The 25,115-nt window shown below is 34.1% G+C and overlaps 1 protein-coding gene across 2 annotated transcripts in view; it reads right to left on the bottom strand.

The window, feature by feature from the left end:
* Positions 1–921: 921 nt before the first annotated feature.
* The window catches only part of LOC130899904 (serine/threonine-protein kinase SIK2-like), a 142,948-nt gene continuing 118,754 nt past the window's right edge, over positions 922–25,115 (bottom strand). For both annotated transcript variants that reach the window (XM_057810081.1, XM_057810082.1), the window contains 5 exons: positions 15,791–15,993; positions 12,702–13,267; positions 10,269–10,780; positions 7,058–7,268; positions 922–2,711 (listed from right to left, as the gene is read on the bottom strand). In XM_057810081.1, the coding sequence (XP_057666064.1) occupies positions 2,375–2,711; positions 7,058–7,268; positions 10,269–10,780; positions 12,702–13,267; positions 15,791–15,993 (1,829 nt within the window). In that variant the 3' untranslated portion in view covers positions 922–2,374. The remainder of the gene's footprint in view (positions 2,712–7,057; positions 7,269–10,268; positions 10,781–12,701; positions 13,268–15,790; positions 15,994–25,115) is intronic.

Below are 25,115 nucleotides of genomic sequence, written 5' to 3'. Positions count from 1 at the left end.
TTTCTTATGCTTAAAACTATTGCTGCTAATATACATGTTGAGTTCTTCAATTAAATTAATAACAAATAATGATAGAATAGTTGTTTCATGTAAGGTGTACTTGCGCGCAATACTAGTATTATTTTCCTTGTTTTGGCATTCATATCTCCTATAATAACTATTGTATCATGTCTTGCAACTTATTCACATACCTCAAGCAGTTTCTTATAAAATTCATCTCTATCTTCATCTTTTGCATCCTCTGTCGGTGCATAAATATTAAATATTTTTATATTACTTATAATTTGTCATAAAACCGTACTTTCCTTGTCTACATTCCCTACAACATAACAGAGTATTTTTTTGCTTATTTGTAATAGTCCCTTTCATTGTATATCTTGAAGTGCCAATATGTCTATTTTCTATTTCAACATTTCTTTTGCAATTTCCTCCATTTTTCCAATTGCCAATATTGTCTCGACTTTTCATGATGCCATTTTCACTATACCATTTGTTTTTACTTGTAGTTTTTAACATTTAATTACCTTGTTGATTTTCATTATATTTTCTCTTACTAGTTTTCTGCTTCTCTTATTTTTGACGTAAAATAAATCGAGAATTACTCGCTGAACCAATCTCGAGGTGACAACACTTTTTGAGCTTGATATGTTCTAGTGCTAAAATGCTGTTGAGCGTCAATGGTATCCGAAATAAATTCTTTATTTCGCAAAGTTATTTGATTAGGATGTTCTCCATTAACATTATTTTCAACACTTTCCAGTTTCTTGAGACCATCTTTCAATAGTAGAAAACGTTTATTTGTGAATAACCACTTGATTAGGAAACCTTCTCTCATGTTCTTCCACGCTTCTTCTACAGTTTCCTTGTTATTAAATTTTATATAAATATATAAATAATATAATAAAATATTGAAAACATATATTTGATTTTTCGTCTTTAACTTGAAAATGACAAAGTTTTATGAAAAATTACAGGAATAAAAAAAGTCGTAGAAATAAATTATCCATAGCATGAAAATAGAATTTTTTAAACCTATTGATATATAAAAATTTCAAATTTAGGTCACCTCTAATTAACCCCCAGAATGGTTCGATTGCTTTTTACTCACCATTAATTAATGCCATTAACAGTTTCATAAAGAGTATCAGTACCAGTTTGGTATTATAGAGTAAAGTGTTGCGAAAAAATTAAATTTTTCGAAATTTTGGACCCCACTTTGAGGTCCTATAGCTCGTTAGTAATGCAACTTGGTATAGAGGAAAATGGTCCCCTATCGTCATTGTTTTGGTCTCTTTTATACACCTCTGCTCTGTATCAGTTCTTAAGTGATACACTCTGTATAATAATTTACACTTACACAAGTTACTTTTATACTTTCTGTAAATTATAATTCTTTTTCAAATATTCGCAATTTTAGTTTATTAGTCCTACGATTTTACTATATACTATTCACATTAAATTCAGAATTGCATTGAAACAACTCATATTAGTGCAAAAATAAAAATAAGGTCCATGATGCCTGGAAACGTATCCCATCAGAGTTTTTTAAAGGCATTTCTACAACGAACTTAAAGAAATAAAATCGCAACATTTTGAAACTTCACCCAAAGTAAAAGAAATGTCAATGTACGCAAACACAATTGGTTTGCATATACACAAATGGCAAGTTTTTGCATAACTACAATACTCTATGGAGTTCAATTGAATAAGCTGTAACTGATCTAACCGCAGCCTTAATAATATCATTATTTCTGACTCAACGAATATTATTCCACCAATATGACATGCATTCACGACGAACTAACAATGATATCTACTCATCCCAAAATTTTACAAATTGACTACTAGTACCAGTACTTAAACTAGGGTCAAGCAGGTACCACCTAGTGAATAACCGCCTTCAATCTTTATTATTCTATATTGTTCAATACATCATTTTGCTGCACATTATTTCTTCCAAAATAAATACTGAATAATCTATTCGTATTACATAATCAATTCGAGTTACAAAAACTTTACAAACCGTTGTAGCAGTTGATCTGAGAGTTTTCACTTTACAAATTATTGTTCGAACATTATTTTTAACTTTCCAATCTTCCAGTTTATTTTTCTCTTTAAAAAAAATCTACTACAACCAAAAACAAAAGTATAAACACGAAATTAAAAAACAAAGTATTTGTGATATTCTAATTAAAAAGCTTTCGTAATGCCTATAGAACTAAGCACTAAATTCACTTTGTTAGAAGATAGAAATGTACCTATAGTCTTATTAAACAATTAATTAATAAAATTTAATTCTGATGAACTGTTGATGTTTGTAGAAAACTAGTATCTCTATCTTCTAATCTAATGTTTAAAAACTGAACACTGCTCACTACAAACGCTGGGGTACCTGATTCCAAGTAGCACTCGTAGTTTGCCAAGATGGCGTTGGCAGTGATACTGGTTCGGACAATGGACAATTATTAGTAACGCTCCATGTTTCTCCTGAACCTTCCACTAAAGCTTGAAAGGCCATCAGATCCTTGCTCTCGCTTTCCGACAAAGGTAAAGGCGGTAAGACGGGTTGCTGTTGAGCTATTTTGTAACTTGCTTGTCTCAACATTTGTCGCCTTGACAACGAATGAGTTGTGTCTAAAGTAGGCACTGGTGTTGTTTGGTGTGATAGAGCGCATTGTTTTTGTAGGATTTGTCTCTTTTGTTGTAGTAATCTGAAAAAGAAGAAATAAATTAAAATAATATGACGACAAAAACTCTTCTTCTTTTTTTAATGTAAGCAAAATCTTGTTTTTCCTCGTATCCTCTGCCGTTTAATTTTTAGGGAGGTTGACTCCGCCTGCATGAACGTGGGTGAACTGATTAGCCCTGTGATTATGTTGCCGGTTCCAAGCCCGGAAAAAGGAGGAGGGTTCATGGGTCAGGCCAGCTCCCTGCCCAAGGTAAAAAAAAACAGTAACAAGCTCATAGAACCGAAACTCTGCCTCGACAAAAACTCAAAATTCTATATTTCTTTATTATATTTCTATAAAGGGATAATCAAAAGAAGTGGAATATTAAAAGAGTACCAGAAGAATGCAGTGATGTTTCCAATATTTGAACAGGAGATGATATTCTAGTTGATTTGTTCACTCGTGCTAAGTTTTCTAGCATTTTTTATGTCTTGATGAGGTTTACATCCAGCGATGTACATGTGAGCCCATCTTATTCTTTGAAATAGATTTAGAAAGAATTGTGAGAGAAAGCGGAGTTAATCGTGAAGCTTTCTGTGCTTTGGAGATAACGTACTATTCAAGAGACGGAAAAAGAGATGCTCAATTAATAATATATAAATAAAGTAACGAAACAAAAAGCCATTAGGTACATGGAACTTGAAACTAAAAGGAGAGTGACGAAACAGAATTGTTATAGTTATAATTACAAACGCGAAGAATAAAAATTTAAAGAAGGGTAACAAAGAATTGACATAGCAATAATAAAATCCACAGCGCTGGGTTATTAATAAAAAACAACAAAATAAACTGAAAAACTGGCAGAAGAATATCATTTATAGTGGAAAAAAGCAAATGAAGAATAGATGCAACGAGTAAACAAGTGATAGGTTATCTAGAAGTATTTGCCGTTTTTTACAGCACATTGTGTTGGTGGCAGTATAGCAAACAGGAGTAAATTACCATCATTTACTGACTGTTCTTCAATGAGAGTTCTCAGATTTGTATTGACTTTTGACGTTGCGATGCAGTATACAGAATTTTTTTTGAGAATGAAAAAGACGAAGTAGAAGTACATCTGAAGAGCACAGACTATGCAGAAATGGTTGTCCCAAGATTTAGTGGAAACCAATTCAATTATCATTTTCAAAAGCATCCGGAAACATTTGAAAACCTGGTTTTATATATGTATGAAGTTCGTTTGACCAGCCAATTAATTTAGGTTAAGTTGCCTCCGTTATTCGTCTACTGTTTGGTTAGTTACTACGATCAATCTGTACAACCTATAATCACGTGATAGAAATCGCTCTCTGCTCGCTCTGTATTGCGAACAACATTACTGAACGTAACTGTTAAAACAATGATAAACTAAAAAAGCTTGTGTAAATGTTCAATGTTCATGAAGAAACATTATAAATATCTTTTTAGATCTGTGTTGAATAGTTTAAAATTTAATATATATTCAATCAAAATAAAATTTTCTAGTGGAAATCCTCAGATTCCATATTATACAAGAAAGTTTGCTACAAAGTGAACTTCAATTACTAGGGTAAAAAATAACTCGATCGAATATAATTTACCTTACATTTAAAAAGTTACAACCCTTAATAAAAAATATTAAAACCGATTTTTTATAATATTACTAGCTGCCCGGCGAATTTCGTACCGCATAACAGTCGATTCTTTAGTTTTTTAAATACTTATTCTGCTATTCGGGTCTTTGGATCTGCTAATAAGATAAAAAAGACATAAGAAAGCTAATAATAATTCAACAATTACATTATGTCAAAAAATATATAAAACACCTAAAATTCTTCTACTAGTCAATAAAAAATTACAATTTCACAGGTTCAATTATGATACTTACTTATTATATTTCATTTTATTCTTACCTATTCTAAATTAAGTTTAATTTTTATTTGATTGATTGATTACCTAGCGAGTAAACAGAGTAGATGGATAGAGAAACATGGATTTTTTAGATTAGTACCAAAAACATTCAATGACTGCCCTTGGGGTTTGTTTATAGTCATAGCGTAAGCAAGCCGTATTGGAAACTGCAGTCATTCAAACTCAAATGATACGTCAGTCGAAATCATTGGAATGCGGGGTATCAAAACGTCTTCTCCTTTATACTTTCCTTCCAATATGAATGCTTCTATTACGTTATTCAGTAATTTTTTTATCTCTCATCATCATCATCCCACAATATTGGCATACTGAATTCATAGGTCCAATAGCAACAAATGCATCAATTGACAATTGATTTGATGCGTTGCATTTCGGGTTCTTCTGCATAAATTTGTCCGCCGCCTTATAGGAAGGCATGTCGAGTATAAATGACTCACAAACACACAGCACTTTTAATTTTATAGAGGTATGTGTGTTTTATATTTTATTTTAACACATTTTCCATTTTACCACAGATAATTCGTGTTTGACTAATGTCACCATCGTATGAATATTGACAAACGTGACAACGGCGTCACTCAGTTTTTTTGCCTTCCCTGAACCTCTCCATTAATATTTGATTATATTATAAAAAATAGAAAAGAATTGTTTCAGACCTTTTCAGGCAATTTTTAAAATTTTTTCGTTCCGTAAGAACCATCCTCGTACTTATACTCACATTTGTAAATCTTCTTTAAGGACAGTTTCTCTAAGTGGAGCTGTTCCGACTAAGGAAAACAACGATTTCTCTATCCTCCGAGGTTCCAGCTCGATTCTGCGCATTTACAAGCATGCGCAGTATAGATAAACTATAGAGATTTGCGCTTACATTCAGCGATTCATTTTTATATTATAGATATAGGCCACAGCTAGACATAAGCCTGCCATAATTGAAACCATCTGTGTCGATTCTGTGCAGCATTCATCCAGTTCGATTGCATTCTATTAATATTGTACCATCTTGTTGATGGACGTCGCCTACTACAATATTTTTTTATACGAAGTCTCCAAAATCTTTTTTGCACAGAGACCATCCGTAAACGATGCAATTTTATCTCTCACAAATCTAGTTGTCTCTCCCGATACGAATTTCATTCCCTAAATATCTATAAATATAATCTAAATTCCATTATGCTGGTGTTTATTGTTTCCGTTCCATTCGGCAGTCTTTGTACTATCTCCTTCATTTCATCGATACGATCTGTAATTATAACGTTGTCGTTTCTGCCCAGTTCTTCAAAATTCATTGTTTTGAACACATTATTCATGAGCACCATGAATAACTTTGGCGATAGAACATTTCCTATCGTATTTCTCGTCCGACTAATTCCGAATTAAATTCATATACGTTCAAACTTTCAATGCGCTGAACCAGAATCGAAAGCTTCCATTAACCGTATTGTGACGAACTAACGTAGATCGTGAAGCCGGACCTGTTCTATTATGTTGATAGAATCTAAAGTTTGGCGGATGAGAATCCCATTTTTTTATAGCTCATTCATAGTATGCTATGTTCGTTTTTATAGAATAAATTTATAGAAGTCATTTTCTTGTTTACATTCTAGAACTGAAAAGGTCGAGAAATCCGTTTTGTATAAATAGATGCTTGTTTATCTACGAGTAAGTCAGTAAATAATCTGATGCCATTACGAACACATCGTATAGATAAGTAAGCGGTGTATTTAAATAAATTAATATGTTAATAATTAGATAAGTCTTCGTGTGTATAGTTTAGTGAATAGTAAATAGTTTAGAGTACTTGGTGTAAGCGTGTGAATAATTTAAATGAGTTAGTAGGAAAGATAATTTATAAATAAATTAAGTAATTAAGAATATACACCCTATCGTTGAAAATAAATCAAATAAATAAGAAACAAAATCATAGCTGCATGTAACTGTTAACCTGTTCAACAGGTTTTGAAAAGTCAACAAAGAATAAAAACTGATAATTCGATGGAGTGATAAAAGACAAAAACATTTTGAAAAGGTTATATTGATGTCACAACTTAATTTTAAAACATAAAAATATTTAGGGGGTTCAAGGGATTAATGAAGCCCAAAAAGCTTTATGGGATATACAGATTTCTTCGTTTTTATATAAAGATTCTCTTACTATATGAAGTGTATCCATTTTCATTATAAAATGAAAAACATTCCATTAAATATTGGTGAAAATTGATTTTCACTTTGTACATCAAGGGCTTTACCTTCTTAAAAAAATTTACATTGAGGTGAATTATGTACAGTCGAGTTATTTTTGGCCCTCTAATATGTGGGTCAACTTATGACCTACTTTTTTTGTTACACAATGGAGTTCCTTGAAGAGTAATGTATTTTTAAAAGAGATAATTCTAATTTTGGACTTAAGATAATCTATTTACAGCGAAAACACGTTTTACCTATGTTGCATGGCGGTTTGCAGTTGAACAGTTTCTACTCCTGGATTTGTATAATTAAAGTTATCAGGTAAACTAATTCGTTTGTTAGGTCTCGGTTGCAGGTATTGATTTTGTCTTGGTGTTACCTCTTCGGATATTTCCCTTACCGTTACTGGGTATTGCGGTTGCAGTCTTTGATTCTCGCGTTGAACTAGGTGCATATCCAATACTCCTGAAATAATATAAATACGCATTTCAAATATACCAAACATTTTATATTCTGAAATATTTGATGGTGTATTTTTTAATGGAATATTCTACAATTAGCATTGTACGATTAAAGATGTTTTGGATGCTGGTAACAACTCGCACAATCCTTTCAATCGCGGTTTAATCAATTAAAAATCGAGGGACCATCGGATATCACCGGAACATAAAATAAACGAAGAAAATATAAATAAAATAAAAATAAAAAATGCTTAATAATTACAATTACGGATCACTTAACGTAGACGGGTTGGTAACGCTGCGTTTCTCAAGAACTGTCAACAATGATATTTATAATTATAACAAAAAAGAAGCCACTGCATGATTTACCAATAGCAAATTATCACTTCTTCCACTAATTATACACTATAACTACAAAAGATAACTAATATATGCAAAATATTAAGAATTGGCGGCAATCAGCGCAACAAGCTTCACTTGCCTACCATACAAGAACTATATCATACAAACTAGTATTCTTTTTGAATAAAAATCTGGAGCGTTTAAGCTGATCGCTAGATTTTCGGCCACATTCGGTCCGAATACGCGCTATCGCGGAAAAATATAAATTTTAATTTACTCAAAATGTTAATGTGATTTCAACAAATATGGAAAGTCGGTTTTCTTGACCCGCGTCAAAGGAGTACCCAACATTGGACGAAGTTTGAACCAACACTTGTTGTACAACTATACACACTTCTTGTCCTCTTGCCTGTGAAAGCTACATGTTTTGTATGGAAAATAAAAGTGCCAGTATCATCTAGCTTAGCATAATTTTTTGCAACATTTTCATTTCTACAGCTAAGTTTAGGTAAATTTCCAGCCTTCAATCAATGTTCAGCCAACGTCGATGCATCGTATAGTACAGGCTTTAGGAATCTTAAGCACTTCATGTACTTCCTTGTCATAGATTTCCTAAGCATAATACTGAAAACTGCACGTTTGATAAACTGTCGCAGTGATATAGAATGTATCCAAAGTACCTGGAAATTTTGACTTTTTTCTTGTATCCAGTTTTCAGACCTACTGTAAATTTTAATGATGGATGTAATATCAACTGTTTCTTTAACCTGGTGATTCCTCAATCATAATCTAGAGTTGTTCTTCACAAATTTCTGATTTTCCAATGCCGTATAAGGGCTCTAATCCAACGAATGTCATTGGCATGTTGTTTGGTCATTTAGTCTATCTTTTAATTACACTTTCGACTCTCGTGTCCAGGTCATCGTGGCTACGGTCACCCAGTATATTTAGAGGCCACTATGTCGTTAAACCGTTCGTATACTGAGTAGCTTCCACCTGTATGGGTGCAACTCTCTTCTAGTAACTGCTATAGTTATTTTAAATTTGTTGTTTAAGATTTATTTCGTAACTGTTGCATTTATAGGTTATGCCATTTTCAGCTCTGCAATAGTTATCTTTAATTTCCACTATGCGTTTGACTTATGTGTTGCTGATTAAATATTAATCTGTGCATTATAGATCTAGCCTCGCCTAGTGCGAAAATGCGTAGATACTTTTCTTCTTTCTTCCATAACAGGTCTATCGTCTATTCCTTCTTTGATATCTTTTCTCATCCTGGCTTTAGGATATCATTGAACCTCTTTCGTGGTCGACCTCTACTTCGTAATCCAATTGGAGGTGTTTCTCTTGTTATTTTTATCAGTCTATTGTCTGTCATTCGACTTATATGTCGGTTCCATTGTTTCTTATGCTGTGATATCCATTCATTAATATTATCTACGTCACATGATCGTCTGAGGGTTTCGATTCTTTCACGATCTCGTAGTGTTTTTCCTGAGATTCGTGAGAATTTTCATTTCCGTGGTTTCTAAGATTTGTTTCGTTTTTGATATTTCTGACCTTGTTGTCTGATGTATAGGTCATTATAGGTCTGATTGTTGTAGTACATTCGTGTCTTTCTTTCTTGTCTACGTTCTGGAGACATGCCGCGACCTTATTTGCTCTGGCTTACTTCGTCTTCACCGTCCAAGGAACTTGAATTTAATTCTCTGTTGTATTATTTGACCTTCTAATTTGCATCTAATGTCTTTTGATGCTAAGCATACGAATTTTTTCGTCGAAATAGTCATATTATACTGTTTCCTATGAGATTTAATAAGTTCATATTCATTTTTAACACATATTATGGCGTCCTCGACATACGATTAGCACAGGATTTTGATATCTCTGTTACCCATTCCGTAACCGTTGCCTAGCCGCACCTTTTCTTCCTGCAGTGCTTTTGGGTAGATTGCGTAGCCTAGTGGTACTGTTGCCGGTGCCAAGTTCATTGGGAACCAGGTTAGCAGCCTAATTTCTATAAAACAAATAACTAGAACGCCTCGGATATGGACACTTTTTTTGGACTTTTGCGTTTTTTGTAAGGTTGTTAATAGGTCGGTATCAGTTTGAAATATACCTCAGGGTAATATTCTATATCTTTGGCACATGCAATTTTCGTTATATGGTTTATAGTTTAAAGACCTAATAGTGTTAATTCTAAATTGAAGCTAATCACATGCGCTTTCTGAGCATTAACTGTAAGTTTCTCTTGATTATTTGTTGAGAATATTAAGGAACGCCTGATATCTTTCCTGCAACATTTACCAGAATAACGGCGACACTTTTCCTCTCTGAGGGTAACCTCCACCGATTCTTGCTTAGACAATCGCTTGACCTATAGTGGATTCTACTCTCTCTTTCCAGGTTAGTTTCTATACATATACAAATTACAGCAGGTGTGCCACGTTTACTCATTCTCAACCTTTTTCACCAAATCATTTCAAATGAACCCGCATAGAATCGAATCATGATGTTTAACATGTCTTCGTTAGATGAGTTTGTTTTGTAAGATCCTGTAGATATTTAATATATATGGATATGGATGGAGACTATATAGGGATTAGATAAATTACATAGTAATCATTCAATTAGAAAGATGCAAATAAATAAATGATGTTACCTTTGGCTTTACGTTTCTCAGTAAACTTTTGTGAATTGAACGCCACCACTTTACCAGTATCTGCTGCTTGTTGAGCAACTAGTCCGTCACTAGCTCTTCTACCCTCTCTGAAGTCGACAGGAGATCTAGTAATTCCTCTAGTCGTTTTGAAGCTGGATATGTGCGATAGCGGATTATGCTTATGAAAAATCGGTTTCGTTGTTAACGAATAGTGTGTGGACAGAGCATTGGCTGATGTTAGCACGGGTTCGGGTTTTTTTTCTGTTGAGGTGCAGCTAGGTAAGCTACTAGCTAATTCGCTGGATTCGGATAATGGATACTCCAAACTTTCAAAATTACTATCACAGCTTAAATTTTGACTGAGACTTTTCGATGTATTGAAATTGGTCATAACGCCGCTTGATGAATTCGATGAAGTGTAGCTTAACCGAGGTGGATGATCTTCGAGATCAGTTTCAACGCCTTCGTCCGTCGAACTGGAGTATTGGGTTTGAATTTCTGCACTTTTGTAACTGAAAATAAAACATAAATTATAATTTGTTCGATTGAAATTGTTCTCGATAATTACTACATAAACACAGTCATTTAAGATTTGTTATTAATTCTAAACTCCATATCACGCTTTTAGAATTGAAAAAATTGAATCACACGATAAAAATATCAGTTAGAAATCAAAGTGAAAGAGGTATATTGAATGACTTTCCCGAATGCCAGATTTTTCTTATCCATAATGATTCTTAAGAGAGTACTAAAAAGTTAATTAATTGATTGATTTTCTCCAAAATAACATTTCAAACATTATACAACCCAGTTAAGTTGGCATCTCACCTAAGAAAAATTTAGATAGAACTACGATTCGAAAAAGAATTTCAGTAACTCAAATGGCATAATATGATATTTGATACTGGTTTTGTTCTTGGAGCTTGGATAGTAATTTTAAAAATAGTCATAATCTAGTACAAAAAATATTCTTGATATCATCCAATGCTTTTCGTAATCTAGCTAGAGAAGTGACCCTCTTTCGCTCTCCATTTGTTTCTCTTCTTCTTAATTCAATATTTCTTTGCAATGCTGTGTACAACTATCTAAGTTTTGAGGTAGACAAATGAAAACAAATGTTTATAATCGGATATGTCTTTATTGTTTTACAAAATAGTCTCCATTAAGATCAATACACTTTTGCATACGATTGATCCATTCCGATTGAGGTACCTTCAAAATTTATTTTTGATCTGCGGGAGAAAGAAGATTTGGGTCCCAAACAACGGCAAATGGCCGATCAATTCGATGTTTTAACTCTTCAAAAACGTTTTTGTTTCAACAGATGTGTGAGAGCTCGTATTGTCGTAGTGGAAAATGATTCGTCTTTTGCGATTGGTTTCCCCGATTTCTTCGAATACTAGCGTACCATTCAGAATAGACCGTTTTACCTTGCTCTAATGGAACGTTAGTGACATGTTCAGTTTTTCCGGAAAAACAGGCAACCTTTTGCTTGGAAGTGCCTCGCGAACCAACGTTTTCACTGCCAAATGTTCATGCAATATTGAATATATGCCTAAGTACGCCTCAACTGCACGGTATGTCATGACGATCTTGCAATATCAGTTTAAGCCCAGCATCGTTGTTTCCTGGTACAACAGGCGATTTTCCACGAGCTTCACGAAATTCGTCCTGTAGGGAAGTGAGACCACGATTGAATTCGGCGCTTCAGACCAGAAGTCGAAGCGAGTTGATCGGCACACTGCTGTTGGTTTAATCTACGTCGTAAGTCATAGAAAATCATCGCATGAAAATGTTTACCATTTAATTCAATTTTTAGACCAAGATGAATGTTTGAACTATCTGTAAGCAGCTCAAATAGCACTTGTATGACAACACGTTCTGAGTATTTTCACCATTAAAAACGTTAAACTTTATGATAGCAATGTAGCTTTTAACATATTTACATCAGTGCTGCCATATCTAAGAACTTACGTAGTAACCCACGTATTACTTATTGAATTTCTTTCTTTATCTTCACACTACTTGATTAAACAGTGCTGATTAGTCTCGCGTTTAATAGAAGCTCCTGATATGTTTGTTTACAAAGTGTAGTTCTATTACTTCCAGTTTTTCATATATTTTGCCCTTATGTTGTTATATACTTTTGTTTTCTTATTCTTGGCATATATACCGTCTTTCAAAAATTTAATTAAGTTTAAAGAGATATTTTTCAACTATTATGTTGCTATCGTAGTGAGAAGGAATATAAGGCCGAAAAAGTGAATTTCAGTTTCTAAATATGAGCAGACAAATTTGTATCCATATAACTCAATGTAAGATCAAAGTAAAATACAGTAAAACAAGATCAATCAAATATCGTGTGTAGATGTTTAATGTTGTCAAAATATCTTAATCTACGTAAAAAGTCTTAATTACTACTCTAGAGCTTACTTTGTTGAAAACCTCCCGATGGAACCTTTGGATTCAAGAATGTCGAGTGATGGTAGACAACTCCCAGCATTTAAATATGGTATCCCATGGCCTTGATGGTTATACTCTTTAAAACCTGTATTATCAACAGAAGGTGACGGTATAGCAGACATCTGCAAAGTAGACATTAATTTAGTTGCCTCGCTACACATACTAAACACAGTTTTAGTACTAGCTTGATTCAAAATCTTCAAAGCGTCCTCACTATTCGTCGCTGCTAATAACTTAGCAGCGTCTATTCCGTGCGAGGGAGGCGAATCGCAGGTTCTTGATCCTTTAGTGCATATTCTGCTGTTGCTTGCAGTGGGCGCAGCAGCAGAAGTGTTGTGAAGTAATCTACGACAGTCTTCTGTGGTACTTGCTCGGCAGATCTTCCTCATCGCTTGTTCGGCTACATTCGACGGTCTTCGTCTTTGAGCTTCACGAACTCCTGTTTGGTTATCACCACCTACTAACTGACTTCTCAGTTTGTCTAGGAGGAGATAATAGATGGCAGCATGGTGGTCGTAGCTAGCTAGGCGTAATGACTGTAAACAAAGCAAATAATCAATGTTATATATATTTTTTTAATAATAGTTTTCGAAATTTGAATGATTTATTTCTATTTGGATTCGGGTATTGGTGTATCTGTTACAGACCATTTATGAAAAATAGACCATATATAAAAGGACTAGTTCGTATGGGAAAGGACTGCGGATATTAGTTATATGTGTAAAAAGCTTGTCTTTTAATGAACTGTTATGTATGAGTTATACATAAAAATACGTACGTAAGGAATACAAATCAGAACATTTCATTTTTTTTATTTGTTTATACAACTTAAGCTATTATTGAATTTTTACTGAACGATCAAATCTTATCAAACATAGAACAACCATAATGACGTATTACATAATAAAGTATAAATTCAAGCAAATGTTATAAATTTCAAGTATTTTAACTGAAATGATAAAATGAATCAAATTACAATAACTATAAATACCAAACAACAAAAAACAGCAACTAATAACAATAAAGTGCAACAATTTTAAAGCAATAACTAAAATTATGTAATTAAGCCGCATAGATAAGAAATGGAAAAAATACAATAACAGCAACAAACTGAAAATGATTAAAAGTAGATTCTCGGAACACATTTTTGTTGCCGAATTGTTAATTGCTGTATACGGATATTCTGGGGATCGTTTCTAATAGTATTACAAAAATGTACAATTTTACCAATCAATTGTTGGCGGTTATTAATATTCTCTATGTAAACTATTTACTTCAATCATCCCCAAGTACCTAAGGTAATCAACGGGATTGAAATCAGGTGATGGTGAAGTCAATGAAATAGGATCTTCACTTCCTATTCACCTGTTATCACAAACATTATTTAGATGTTGTTTCAATGACAGTAAAAAGTGGGGAGATGCTTCATCACTCTGAAATAAATCCCTCGGATAACAACGTTCGCGTCGGCAAGAAAGTTCGGTACAATATTTTGTAGAAGGTCCAAATAGACCTATCCTCTTAAAGGACTATCGAAAAAGTAAGGACTTACTAATTTGTCATTTATAACACCAATCCACACGTTAACCGAAAACTTAACTGGAAACGAAGTTCTCGAATAGCATTTCTGATTTTCTTCTGCCCACATATGTGAATTATGAGAATTATTTATCCAGGCTCTTGTAAACTGGACTTCATCTGTAAATATTGTCCTATAAAGCGTTGATCGATTGTTAATCTATGTACAAAATTCCAACCTATGAATTTCATCTCCAATGTGTAGTCGCTGAATCATTTGAATATGGTATGGATACAGATGATTTTTTAATTACTCTTGATAGAGTAACATCAAGTTTACTCGTCTAGTGCTTAGAATAGGGTTCATAGTAATAGCGTCAACAGTATCATCATCATACGTATGATGTGGCATTTTGAACGAAAGTAATAAAAGCTTTACCCAACACATTAGTGGGTAACATAGATAAATACAGAAGAAATAAGTATTCTTGATTATGACAATGGATGTAAAATATCAATAAACGTCAAACAGTCAACGCTAATCTTGATTTTCACCTTTCAACTTTTTAGAGTTGCTCGTTATTATTATTTGTTACAATTGATACAATGCATTACTAATTATCTCACATAAAATTTTTATCACTTACAATCAACATACATCAACACATACATGAGATTTGGCTTTTCTATCAACTTAAGTTTATTTATCAAAAATAGTGCTAAAATGCGATTTTTGTCGGAAAATTCAAACTTGAAAAACAATTGATTTTGCTCTTAGAGATAATACAAACTGACAGTAAAGTGAATTTATACATACATATTAAATTATGTTGAACGTACTCATTTTAGATAAAAATTAATCTTTCACTAAAGATGGAATGAAAATGTGACAACATTGTCGTTGTCATTGATCATTTAAGTAGGTTGAAAATCATTTGCCACACGATATCCTCCCTGAAGAACTCTATATGGTAGAAGTATGTGAAGTTTCTCATGACTCACTCTGTATACATACATACATACATATATATATATATATATATATATATATATATATATATATATATATATATATATATATATATATATATATATATATCTTTTGATAAATCCTATACGTATTTTTATATTGTACTTGACCATAATTTCAGTCTCCATGAATACATAAGTATTCGAAAGCTCGGAAATATATTAGAGATAGTACATTTGGTGTTTAATTTTGCCGCTTCCCACTAAGAAAACGCTCATAAATTGATTGGCAAAGACTTAGTTCTATTTTATATATTGAAATATATATCCACTGAAATAAACGTTTCAGAAACCATTCAGGATTTTGTTGCAGGAGTTAGCTCGGAATAATACGCAGATAGATTAGACCATCGAAAATATCCTATTAATATTAATAGTGATGATTTACTCGCCTCTCCTTATTAGCATTTCCGCGATAAATTAGACTCACTCTGTATATATTATTGAATTTTGTATCAAGCGAATACATAAAAAAGTGAGATGTAGAAAAATGGTGAAGATTAGGATGTTACCTCTCTTGTTTTTGTGCTGTCAATGCCCAAACTCTGCATGAGCCTCAAAATTTGTTCATTGGGTTGAGCGTTCGAAGTTTTAATTGTATGAGGTAGTATGGGAAGTACGCCCATTTGCATCCAACGATGTTTTTTAATTTGTTGAATGCTATATCTCTTATTCGGTTCTAATACTAACATTTTCCTTATAAGAGACTCGCAATCTGAAACAAAAAGAAATTTAGTTAACAAAGCCAAAATAAAACGCATCATGAATATAAGGACATATATCAAGTTTATAAACAAAATTGCTCGAAAAAAACTTCTTAATATTTTTACATTCAGACGTATCAATTATTATATACAGAGTAATATAATGAATAAAATATCTACTATACAAAACCAAAGTAAAATATCACATATTACATCATTTCAGTTTATTCCATTGTCTTAATGAAGGTGTACTGTTTAATTATTATTAGTTTCCAAAAGAAAATGGAGAATAAAAGAGTCATTTTTTTCCAATAATACCACAGAAAATCTACACCAATGGAATTGTGAAAAGGCAAGTATCGGAGTTTAAATAAAGCAATCAAACTTATATCAACATTTTTTTCCATTTATAACTTTGTCGTTATTGTTTTTTTAAAAAACAAGCTTGAGTAGGTACCTTTTAGTGGGCAATGTTTTCAATATTTTTTTTTGTATCAAGCACTTTCGAAATACATAAAATTTTGTTCGTTTACAGTTTTGCCTACAAATGCAAGTTCTTAAAGCCGTATATTTTTTAAATTATCTAATCAAGAAGAAATTGCTTCATCTTTGTGGTTATACAAATAAATAATGAGTTAATTTTATTGAGGCCTTCTTCTTCAAGTACCATACACTTTGCAACGTGAGGGGTTCTCTTGTCCAAAGCTTCTAATCTATTATCTGAAGGCACCTCTCTTCTGCACGACGAATAATTGTCGCCCCACCCTGAATGCCACACCAGTCTCTTATATTCCGTAGCCAGGAATGTTTTTTACGCCCTGGTCCTCTCCTTCCGTCGATCTTTCCCGTCAGTATGAGCTTGACAGTTGAATATCTCGGTTCTCGCAGAATGTGTCCCAAATAAAATCCTTTTCGTTGTTTAATTACCGCGATCAGTTCTCTCTCCACACCCGATCTCCTCACTACTTCTTCATTCGTCAAGTGCTCGGTCCATGGGATCCGTAGAAGTCTGCGCAACAGCTACATTCAGTGTCGGATTAACCTAGGGGCTTGGGGGGGCTATAACCCTTGATATTATTTTGTGAATTTTTCCGGGTTTCCGAATTCCTTAAGGGGGCCCCGTCATTATTTTAGCCCCGGGCCTTATAAATCTTAATTCGACCCTGGCTACATTTCAATTGCTTCTATTCTGTTTAAGGAGCTCACGTCTACAAACCATACAAAAGGATTGGCCAAATATAGCATTTTATCACCCTCAATCTAAGGCTTAGGGGGTCTTCTCAGCGGACTAGGAACTTATTGAGGAACTTTAGCTTCCTAGTCAAAATCCCATTTTTTATTTAACATACGTCTAAGATATTTGAATTTATTGACTCTATCTATGTTATTTCCATTGACAAGTAATTGAGCTTTGTCGAGATATTATCTGATTACGACCATTAGTTTGGTTTTATGCGCGTTTATTGTGAGTCCGTGTTTGGTTCCAATTTCGTTGATAGAATTGACTACCTCTTGTAGATAGGTTCAATGCCTTTTTGATGGTCTTTTAACGCCAGTTGAAAAATTCGTTCTACGTATATGTGATCCTGATCCTACTAAGTATCTGAAGGTGTTCCGTAGTTAGAGACCCGCTACTTCGCAGTTCTGTTGTTTGATCTGTATACAGCTTTTTTATGATCCTGATATCAACATCCTTTAGGATGTCAAACAGTAAGTCATGCTGAATGGAGTCAAATGCTTTTTGGTATGGTAGTCTATAAAGCAAAAGAAGACATCCACCACTAACCTCTTCGCACTTTTTAAATATTCGTTTGTCTATAATCTTCAAAAAAAACTTGAGTGCGTGGATCAAATTAATATAGGGATATGAAAAGAAGTACTAACTAAAAGATGTTGAACCCAGAACTCCCAGACTCCCTGCACAAGTCTCCCTAAAGGAATGCGAGAATGTAGACGGTGCGTTTGTATCCCCTTGCCTCGCCGTCGTTTCGCTTCTTGTCAGTTTTAGACACGAGTCAAGAGACGCGAGGATGCGAGGTGAGGCCATTAGCCACAATATCGGGGGATCGGTTGTCTGTGTTGATTGCTGTTTAATAACATATTGTTCACACTACCATTACACCAAGACTTACAATTAAAATGTCTGACGCGCGTTTCAATAACCAAGTTATCGTCTTCAGAGACTTAAGATAAACTAAAACCTATTAACTTGACTTACATATTTTACACCAAGTTTGGCCATCAATGACTCTTCTCCCGCGAAAAATAGTTCTAGCGAGGAAAGTACTAAACTATAGAGTGGGCTGTAAGGAATATGCCCTTTGTCCCTATTTAAACTATTCTTACATTTAACAATTTTTATGCTTTCAATTTCATATTATTTATTTTATATAAACCACTCTTTGTGGTATATATGAAATTAGCTGTAGTGATTAATTGCCTAAAAATCGAGTATTGCCGGTCACGCTGCCAGTCATAATCATGAAATTGATATAAATAATGTAAAATTGTTGAAAAATGTATTTAATGATAAATTGTTGTATGCATTTGATAGCATTGAAATTGTTAAATGTCAAAACAGTTCAAATAGGAAGAAACAACTTATTCCTATTTAGTCTATAGTTTTATAGTTAAAGAATAAATGTGAAGATTCCCGCCAAGAAGGTTTTTTCCCGCTGGAATTATTTTTCGTGGAAAAATATTCATCGGTGGGATAATTTAGTATCAAATAGGTAAGCCTCTGAAGGCGATAGCTTGGTTATTGAAACGCGTGTCAGACAGGGTAATTGTGGTTATTCCAATGTTGGAATCTGTCTATGGGGATGATATAGTAATTTTAAAGATTGATTAAGAATGGTATGAACTATTTAAAAGTAAAAATAAACGAGTTTATGAAAAGGAACAGTCGGAACGCTCTTGTACCTTAAAACCGATGAAAATTTGCATTAAGTGGAGAAGCGTGTTCTTTCAAACAGGGGATTGATTATTTGAAAGCTTAGTAAATAACTATAGTCTCGCACGGGCCCATGTTAATAGATAAATTAATGATGAACAAAGAGAAAATCGTTTCAATTTGCATATAATTGAAAAATCGTCTTTGTGCAGATCCGAGTTTCATTGCTAAAATTGTTACTGATGTTAAATGTTGGGTCAATAGATATTATAATTACAAGTTAAAAATACAATAAACGACACAAATAACATTTTAACAATGGAACTACGATCAGACAGTTTGATGAATAACAATTCTAATGTAAAATTCAATGATGCTGGCAATCTGCATGGAATTTAATTTGATATTATACTTGTTTGATATTTAAATTATAGTGTTCTGTATTTTCAGAAAATAACAACACACTTGCTTAAGCTACAGTTTGAGATTTATAAGAATTATGTAGTCAAAATATCATAAATCTCATAATCTATTAAGTTTGGTAGAATGTGAAGTATATCTGAATAGATTTACGATGGTGTCTTATCATTATCCGAACAGTTCACATCGCCCCACCATTCAACTTCTATAATTCTTATTGAACAAAATTTCAATTTATTAAACTATTCCAAACAGTGAATTTGCTTTTAATCTTTGAAAAGATCTGTTTGTAAATGACGCCACAGTTTCAACTCTACTTTTCTTATAATAAATAAACTCTCTGGGTTAATATCTGGCTTAGATTTTCAAAAGTGTCTAGGCCTAAGATCACCGACTTTATTGCGAACGTCCTTCCAGAGAGTAAAGAGCCCCTCAAAATTTCCATATTATCCATTCTTTTCCTATTCCTGCCCTGTACCCCGAATGTTCCAATCTTCTCGAAACTTTCCATCGTTCATCGAGTCGTTAACGTTATTGTATCCAACCCTTGTTAAGCATCATCCGAGTGTAGAAGTAGAGTTTACATTAGCCCATTTGACGTCACACGTGCGTCATCACGTTGGTTGTCGTGGCGTTTTTGCTGGGGCGAAAGTTTAACGCTCGATGTCGACGTTCGATCATATTCAAACATTATTCATCAAGATTTGATTCGCTGAGTAATATTAAAGTAGCGATGTATAGGAGACGTGGGTTTGTTGTGATCACCGACAACAGGCTATTAAAAAGCAAATTGCCAATTTGTTCGCTTATGAAAAAAATCAGTCAACCATTTCAATGTTTTAATATATATTTTTAGAACTAGACAGTTTTGTAGAAATTGTTAGTTTATAAAAATTACGAGGTTTGTTCTTGGTGTATTGAGAATAAAAAGAAACAAGTAACGAGTTCAATGGAAAACATTTTTATTGCTATTTCAAATATTGACCAATTAGATTTAGATACTTGCCGATTAGTCTTATCTCAGTGAGGAGATGATGCTTTAAAATATGTTTTGACGACTGCATTCGCTTTTTCGGTCGATGTAGTTCATCTATAACTAGCGAGAAAATCTTGGAAACCAAGTCGGGTCCGAAAGGCGAATGCTAGAACTTGTTGAAGTTCCTATGAGAGAAGGTTTTGGGGAGATTCGTTCTCCATTTTCGATCTCTATTAAACCGAATACCTGAGCACGGGTGCATGCGGTATTTTTCGGTGTATGCGAACATTTTTCGGTGTTTGACTCTCTCCTTCACAAATCTGTAGTCGGCTGTATTTTTTATTTTCATTCTCTAAATGTGATCCCTCAAAAATCTTGTGAGAATGGGAATGTGATATTTACGGCAATGTATTTTTTCGATCTCTTACTGTTTTATTTACTGAGCTATAGCTAGAGTGTCTAAGACGGGATATAGAGCTTTAGACTGCGGCTTTCAATTTTCTTCAGCTCTTAATTTATGTTTCCATAAATCCTTTCCTGAATTTATGTTGCCACATTATGTGCCTTCCCATCTCTATGTATGTATTATTTTAAGAAAAAAAATTCTAAACAAAAGGTGATGCTATATGGTTTCACTGGTAGGTGAGCGGGATCTCTTTTTTGTCCCGTTCAGCTGTTTCTACGGCGACTCAAGTCAATGTGCCTACTACCACGAAAACCGGATTGCTTAGGAAGTGCATTAAGTAGACCAGTGAGTTGAATTCATTCATTATGCGCTCCTATTATACAGCAATCAGCATGGAGACCGATATGACCACCTACCCTACGCCATTCATCGTGATTTTGTTGAGAGGTACCCAGAATTGCAGCATTTAACGGAACAACGAATAGCTGACCAGAGAAGGAGTATTGTGAAAAACAATTTGCTTCCTGCACCTGTCCTGCAACAAATACGAGGAGAGGTCTTTCTAGATATTCAAAGAATAGATGATCATCTCGCAGCGCAAGATGCAAATGGTACACACGGTAAAACGCACACTGGCAAACGTGAAGATAACATCACCAAATATCAAACTATACTCGATTTAGACAATACCGAACCAAATATCGTCGAAAAAGTGTCACTCGAAATGAACAAGGCATTAACGGAATTTGAGGGCACAAACCCTATACGTCGTCCAAAATTACCTAAGCTAAGAACCAACAAAAACTCTAATAACATCATTGCAGGAGTCGACTCATTAATAGGAATCCTCTGCACTGACTACAATACGCTCGAGCGACTTCATTCACTTATTTATTGCGGAGCTATTGCAGTATTCCGTCTACGTAATCAGCAAATATACGGGACAAATATCCATAGCAACAACACCAACAAAAACCCCTGGTGGCAACGCCGTCTAGAACGTTCCATCGATACCATTAGGAGCGAGCTAAGAGGCCTACAAGAATTGTACAAAACCCTCTAAACGCTTGAGAAACAACATCAGAAAAATATTCAAGAAAATAGGTACTCACATACAGCATCCAGAACATCAACAACATTTGCGGGAGTATATTGATTTGCTTTAGCAAAAGCTGAAAGCGAAATCCAAACGTTTATCGAGATACATTAAGTACAGAAAGGAGAAGCTACAGAACAACACTTTTCATAGCAACCAAAAAGTATTTTACAAGAAACTTGTGGCTACGCCCCACAACAACACCAATCAACCTATGGCATCGAAACAGACCTTGGAAAAGTATTGGTCCTCATTGTGGTCAACTCCCAAAATCCACAATAGAAATGCCGACTGGATAGCAGCCGAAGAGATGCTATTAAAAAACTGTTTACCTTCAGTAATCGAAACGCGCGTCAGACAATGTGATTATGAGTATTGATGTAAACAGTATATTTAGTATGAATATCGCCAACAATTCCAGAAATTCCAACTGAATCTTAGCAAAAGAACAGAAAGGTTGCAGAAAAGATCACTAAGTGTGCGAAGAAAAACATATCATGGACTCTGTGATACAGTGAGCACAGAGAGATCACCGGAATATACACACTGCTTTTGTGGATTATAAGAAAGCGTTTCATAGTGTACCTCATTCCTGGCTTGTGGAGGTCGGTCTTACAAATTTACAAGTTCACCAAGCTTCCTTCCAACAAAGATGAAGTTATGGCGAACGAACCTACATCTTCAAATCGGTACAAGCTCCCTCAGTACTGACGAATTATCCATTCGTAGGAAAATATACCAGGACGACTCCTTGAGTCCATTATGAATCTGCCTTGCAATGAATCCCCTATCTACCATGCTCAATGATACATTATTCGGATTCAATATTAAAACGAACAGAGACACCAACTGTACCATCTCCCATCTTCTTTATATAGACGATATCAAGCTATATGCAGCAAATACGCGTCAAATCAATAACCTTCTCGATATAACACATCGATTCTCCACCAATATTGAACTGTCCAAGTACAAGACTCTACATATCGAGAAAGGCATTGTCATGAACGGAAATGGCAAATTCCTAACAGAGATATAGTACAGGTGATGTAAAACGGAGAAAACTAGAAATACCTAGGATTTCAACAGACCAAGAGGCTGTACCACAAGCAGACAAAAGCTAGAATCCAGGATCAATACACCAAAAGAGTGAAGTCGCTTATGAAATCCGAATTAAATGAAGGCAACTTAGTCCAGGCAATCAACACCTATGCCACACCTGTTTAGACGTACTCTTTTGGAGTCCTGAAGTGGACGAAAACAGAGGGTATTCAGAGGTTGACACGAACAATGATGACGGAGAACAACAACCACCACCCGAAGTCATCCACTATTAGAACAACATTACCCCGAAAAGAGGGTGGGAGAGGCTTGATCGACCTTCTTAACCTGCATTCTCGACAGGTAATGAAACTACGTGAATTCTTTCAAACTAAATCGGAAATGTCACCTCTACACCAGATTATATCGAAGGCGGATAAGGATTATTCACTCCTCAACCTCGCATCGCCAGAATCTGACTTAAATATAGTATTGGACTCCGAGAAGCTGGTCACGAAAGGCACTACACGGTAGATATCATTACGACCTCAATCAACCGCATGTTGACAAAGAAGCTTCTAACAGATGACTTACTGGCGGCAATCTCTTTCCAGAAACTGAAGGATACGAACACTCAATCTGATAAATGCAGAAAGTGCCAACAAAATACAACATATAACATCTGCTTGTAGTGTGTTGGCTAATACCGACTATCTACAGCGGCATAACCAATTGTGCAACATCATCCACCAAAAACTGGCCAACAAGTTCGGTCTTCTCAATACGTATACACCGTATTACAAGTACCTACCGCAGAAGGTGCTCGAAAATGACAATTTTAGGCTCTACTATGACAGGTCCATTATTACCGATAGACAGGCGACGAATAACAGACCTGACATCGTGGTGGTTGATAGAAGAGTCAATTGAGTCCTTCTTGTCGATGTAGCTATAACGAACACTCATAACATTCTCAACAAACACCAGGAGAAACTGACCAAATATGCGGATCTCGCAATTGAGATTAAATAGTTGTGGCACAGCGAAAATGTGGAAATAGTCCGTTATTATGTCAGCAACTGGTGTCGTGCCTAAGACCCTGCACGATAGCATCGCCAAACTGGTATTACCAAAAAACACCTTCCCCGATATTCAGAGAGCTGTAATATTGAATACTTGCCACATCGGAGCCTTATCCTTTTGATACTTTGTATCCGGGATTCGTAAATGATACCGGCTCTTAGCTATGTAGTGCAGAAGTCTTTCGCATAATAATAATAATAATAATAATAATAATAATAATAATAAGCGAGGAGTTGGGAGGGAACAAATCTCTACAAAATGTAGTGCCGGTACCTCAATTTGTAAAAATAGAATAATATTGAACAACGACAAAAATCTTTTCATGTATTTCTAATTTTGTTTATTCTGTCTTTAACTTTTAACGCCATTTCCCATCAACTTAACTAGGACTAAAATTTTGGCTTCATTAATATTTAGTGCACATCAATAATAATATAAATACATTTAGTTTCTCGAATTACGAAAAATTTTTTATCTTTCATTACTGGGTTTTCTTCTAATTACCGCGAAATTACTAATCAGATTATTGCGTCGAATGATTTCTCTATAAAAAATTTTGTCGGCGATATTAAAGTGAAAATATTCTGCTTTTTTCTATTTTTGATGTATCTTAAAATAGCTGATTTTTTATCATTCGCGAAATACGTCATTCGATACATATCAGCTTATTATTATCTAATATTGTTGCGTGTTATATTTTAATAATTCTTCCATTTTTTTACATAATCAATATAACAAAAATGATAAATAGTAAGATAGTGAAAAAATAATTTGGGGAAATATGATATCAATACAATAAAAGAGTGGTGAAATGAAATTAAGGAACAAATGATGGGAAATGATGGGAAAATAATACACTGAAGATTTCTCAATATTATGAAATAATTAAATATTAAAGATCATAATATGTGATATTATATTATAAACATTATTATATTTATTATTTCCAATCATTTTAGTCAGATTAGTATTTATTTAATGTAAATTTATTTTCTCTAGCAAATTACCGGTTTGCCAGATTATCTCAGATCGTCGTTTGATGCCAAGTTTTACGAGATAATTACGCAACAAAATCGATATTTGGTAGTCTAACCCACAAGAAATTGTGAAAAGCTTCAATACCAATCTAATCTAAATTAATCTATTCATATGTTGAAAATAAATTTCTTTATAGAATAAAGTATAACGAACGGAAGAATGGAACGAAAAGCTAAATTT

Source organism: Diorhabda carinulata, chromosome 12 (assembly GCF_026250575.1).
Source record: "Diorhabda carinulata isolate Delta chromosome 12, icDioCari1.1, whole genome shotgun sequence".
In the NCBI taxonomy this organism is placed as follows: domain Eukaryota; kingdom Metazoa; phylum Arthropoda; class Insecta; order Coleoptera; family Chrysomelidae; genus Diorhabda; species Diorhabda carinulata.
The sequence above is the reverse complement of the archived record's forward strand: the minus strand, read 5'-3'. Positions and strand labels throughout refer to the sequence as shown.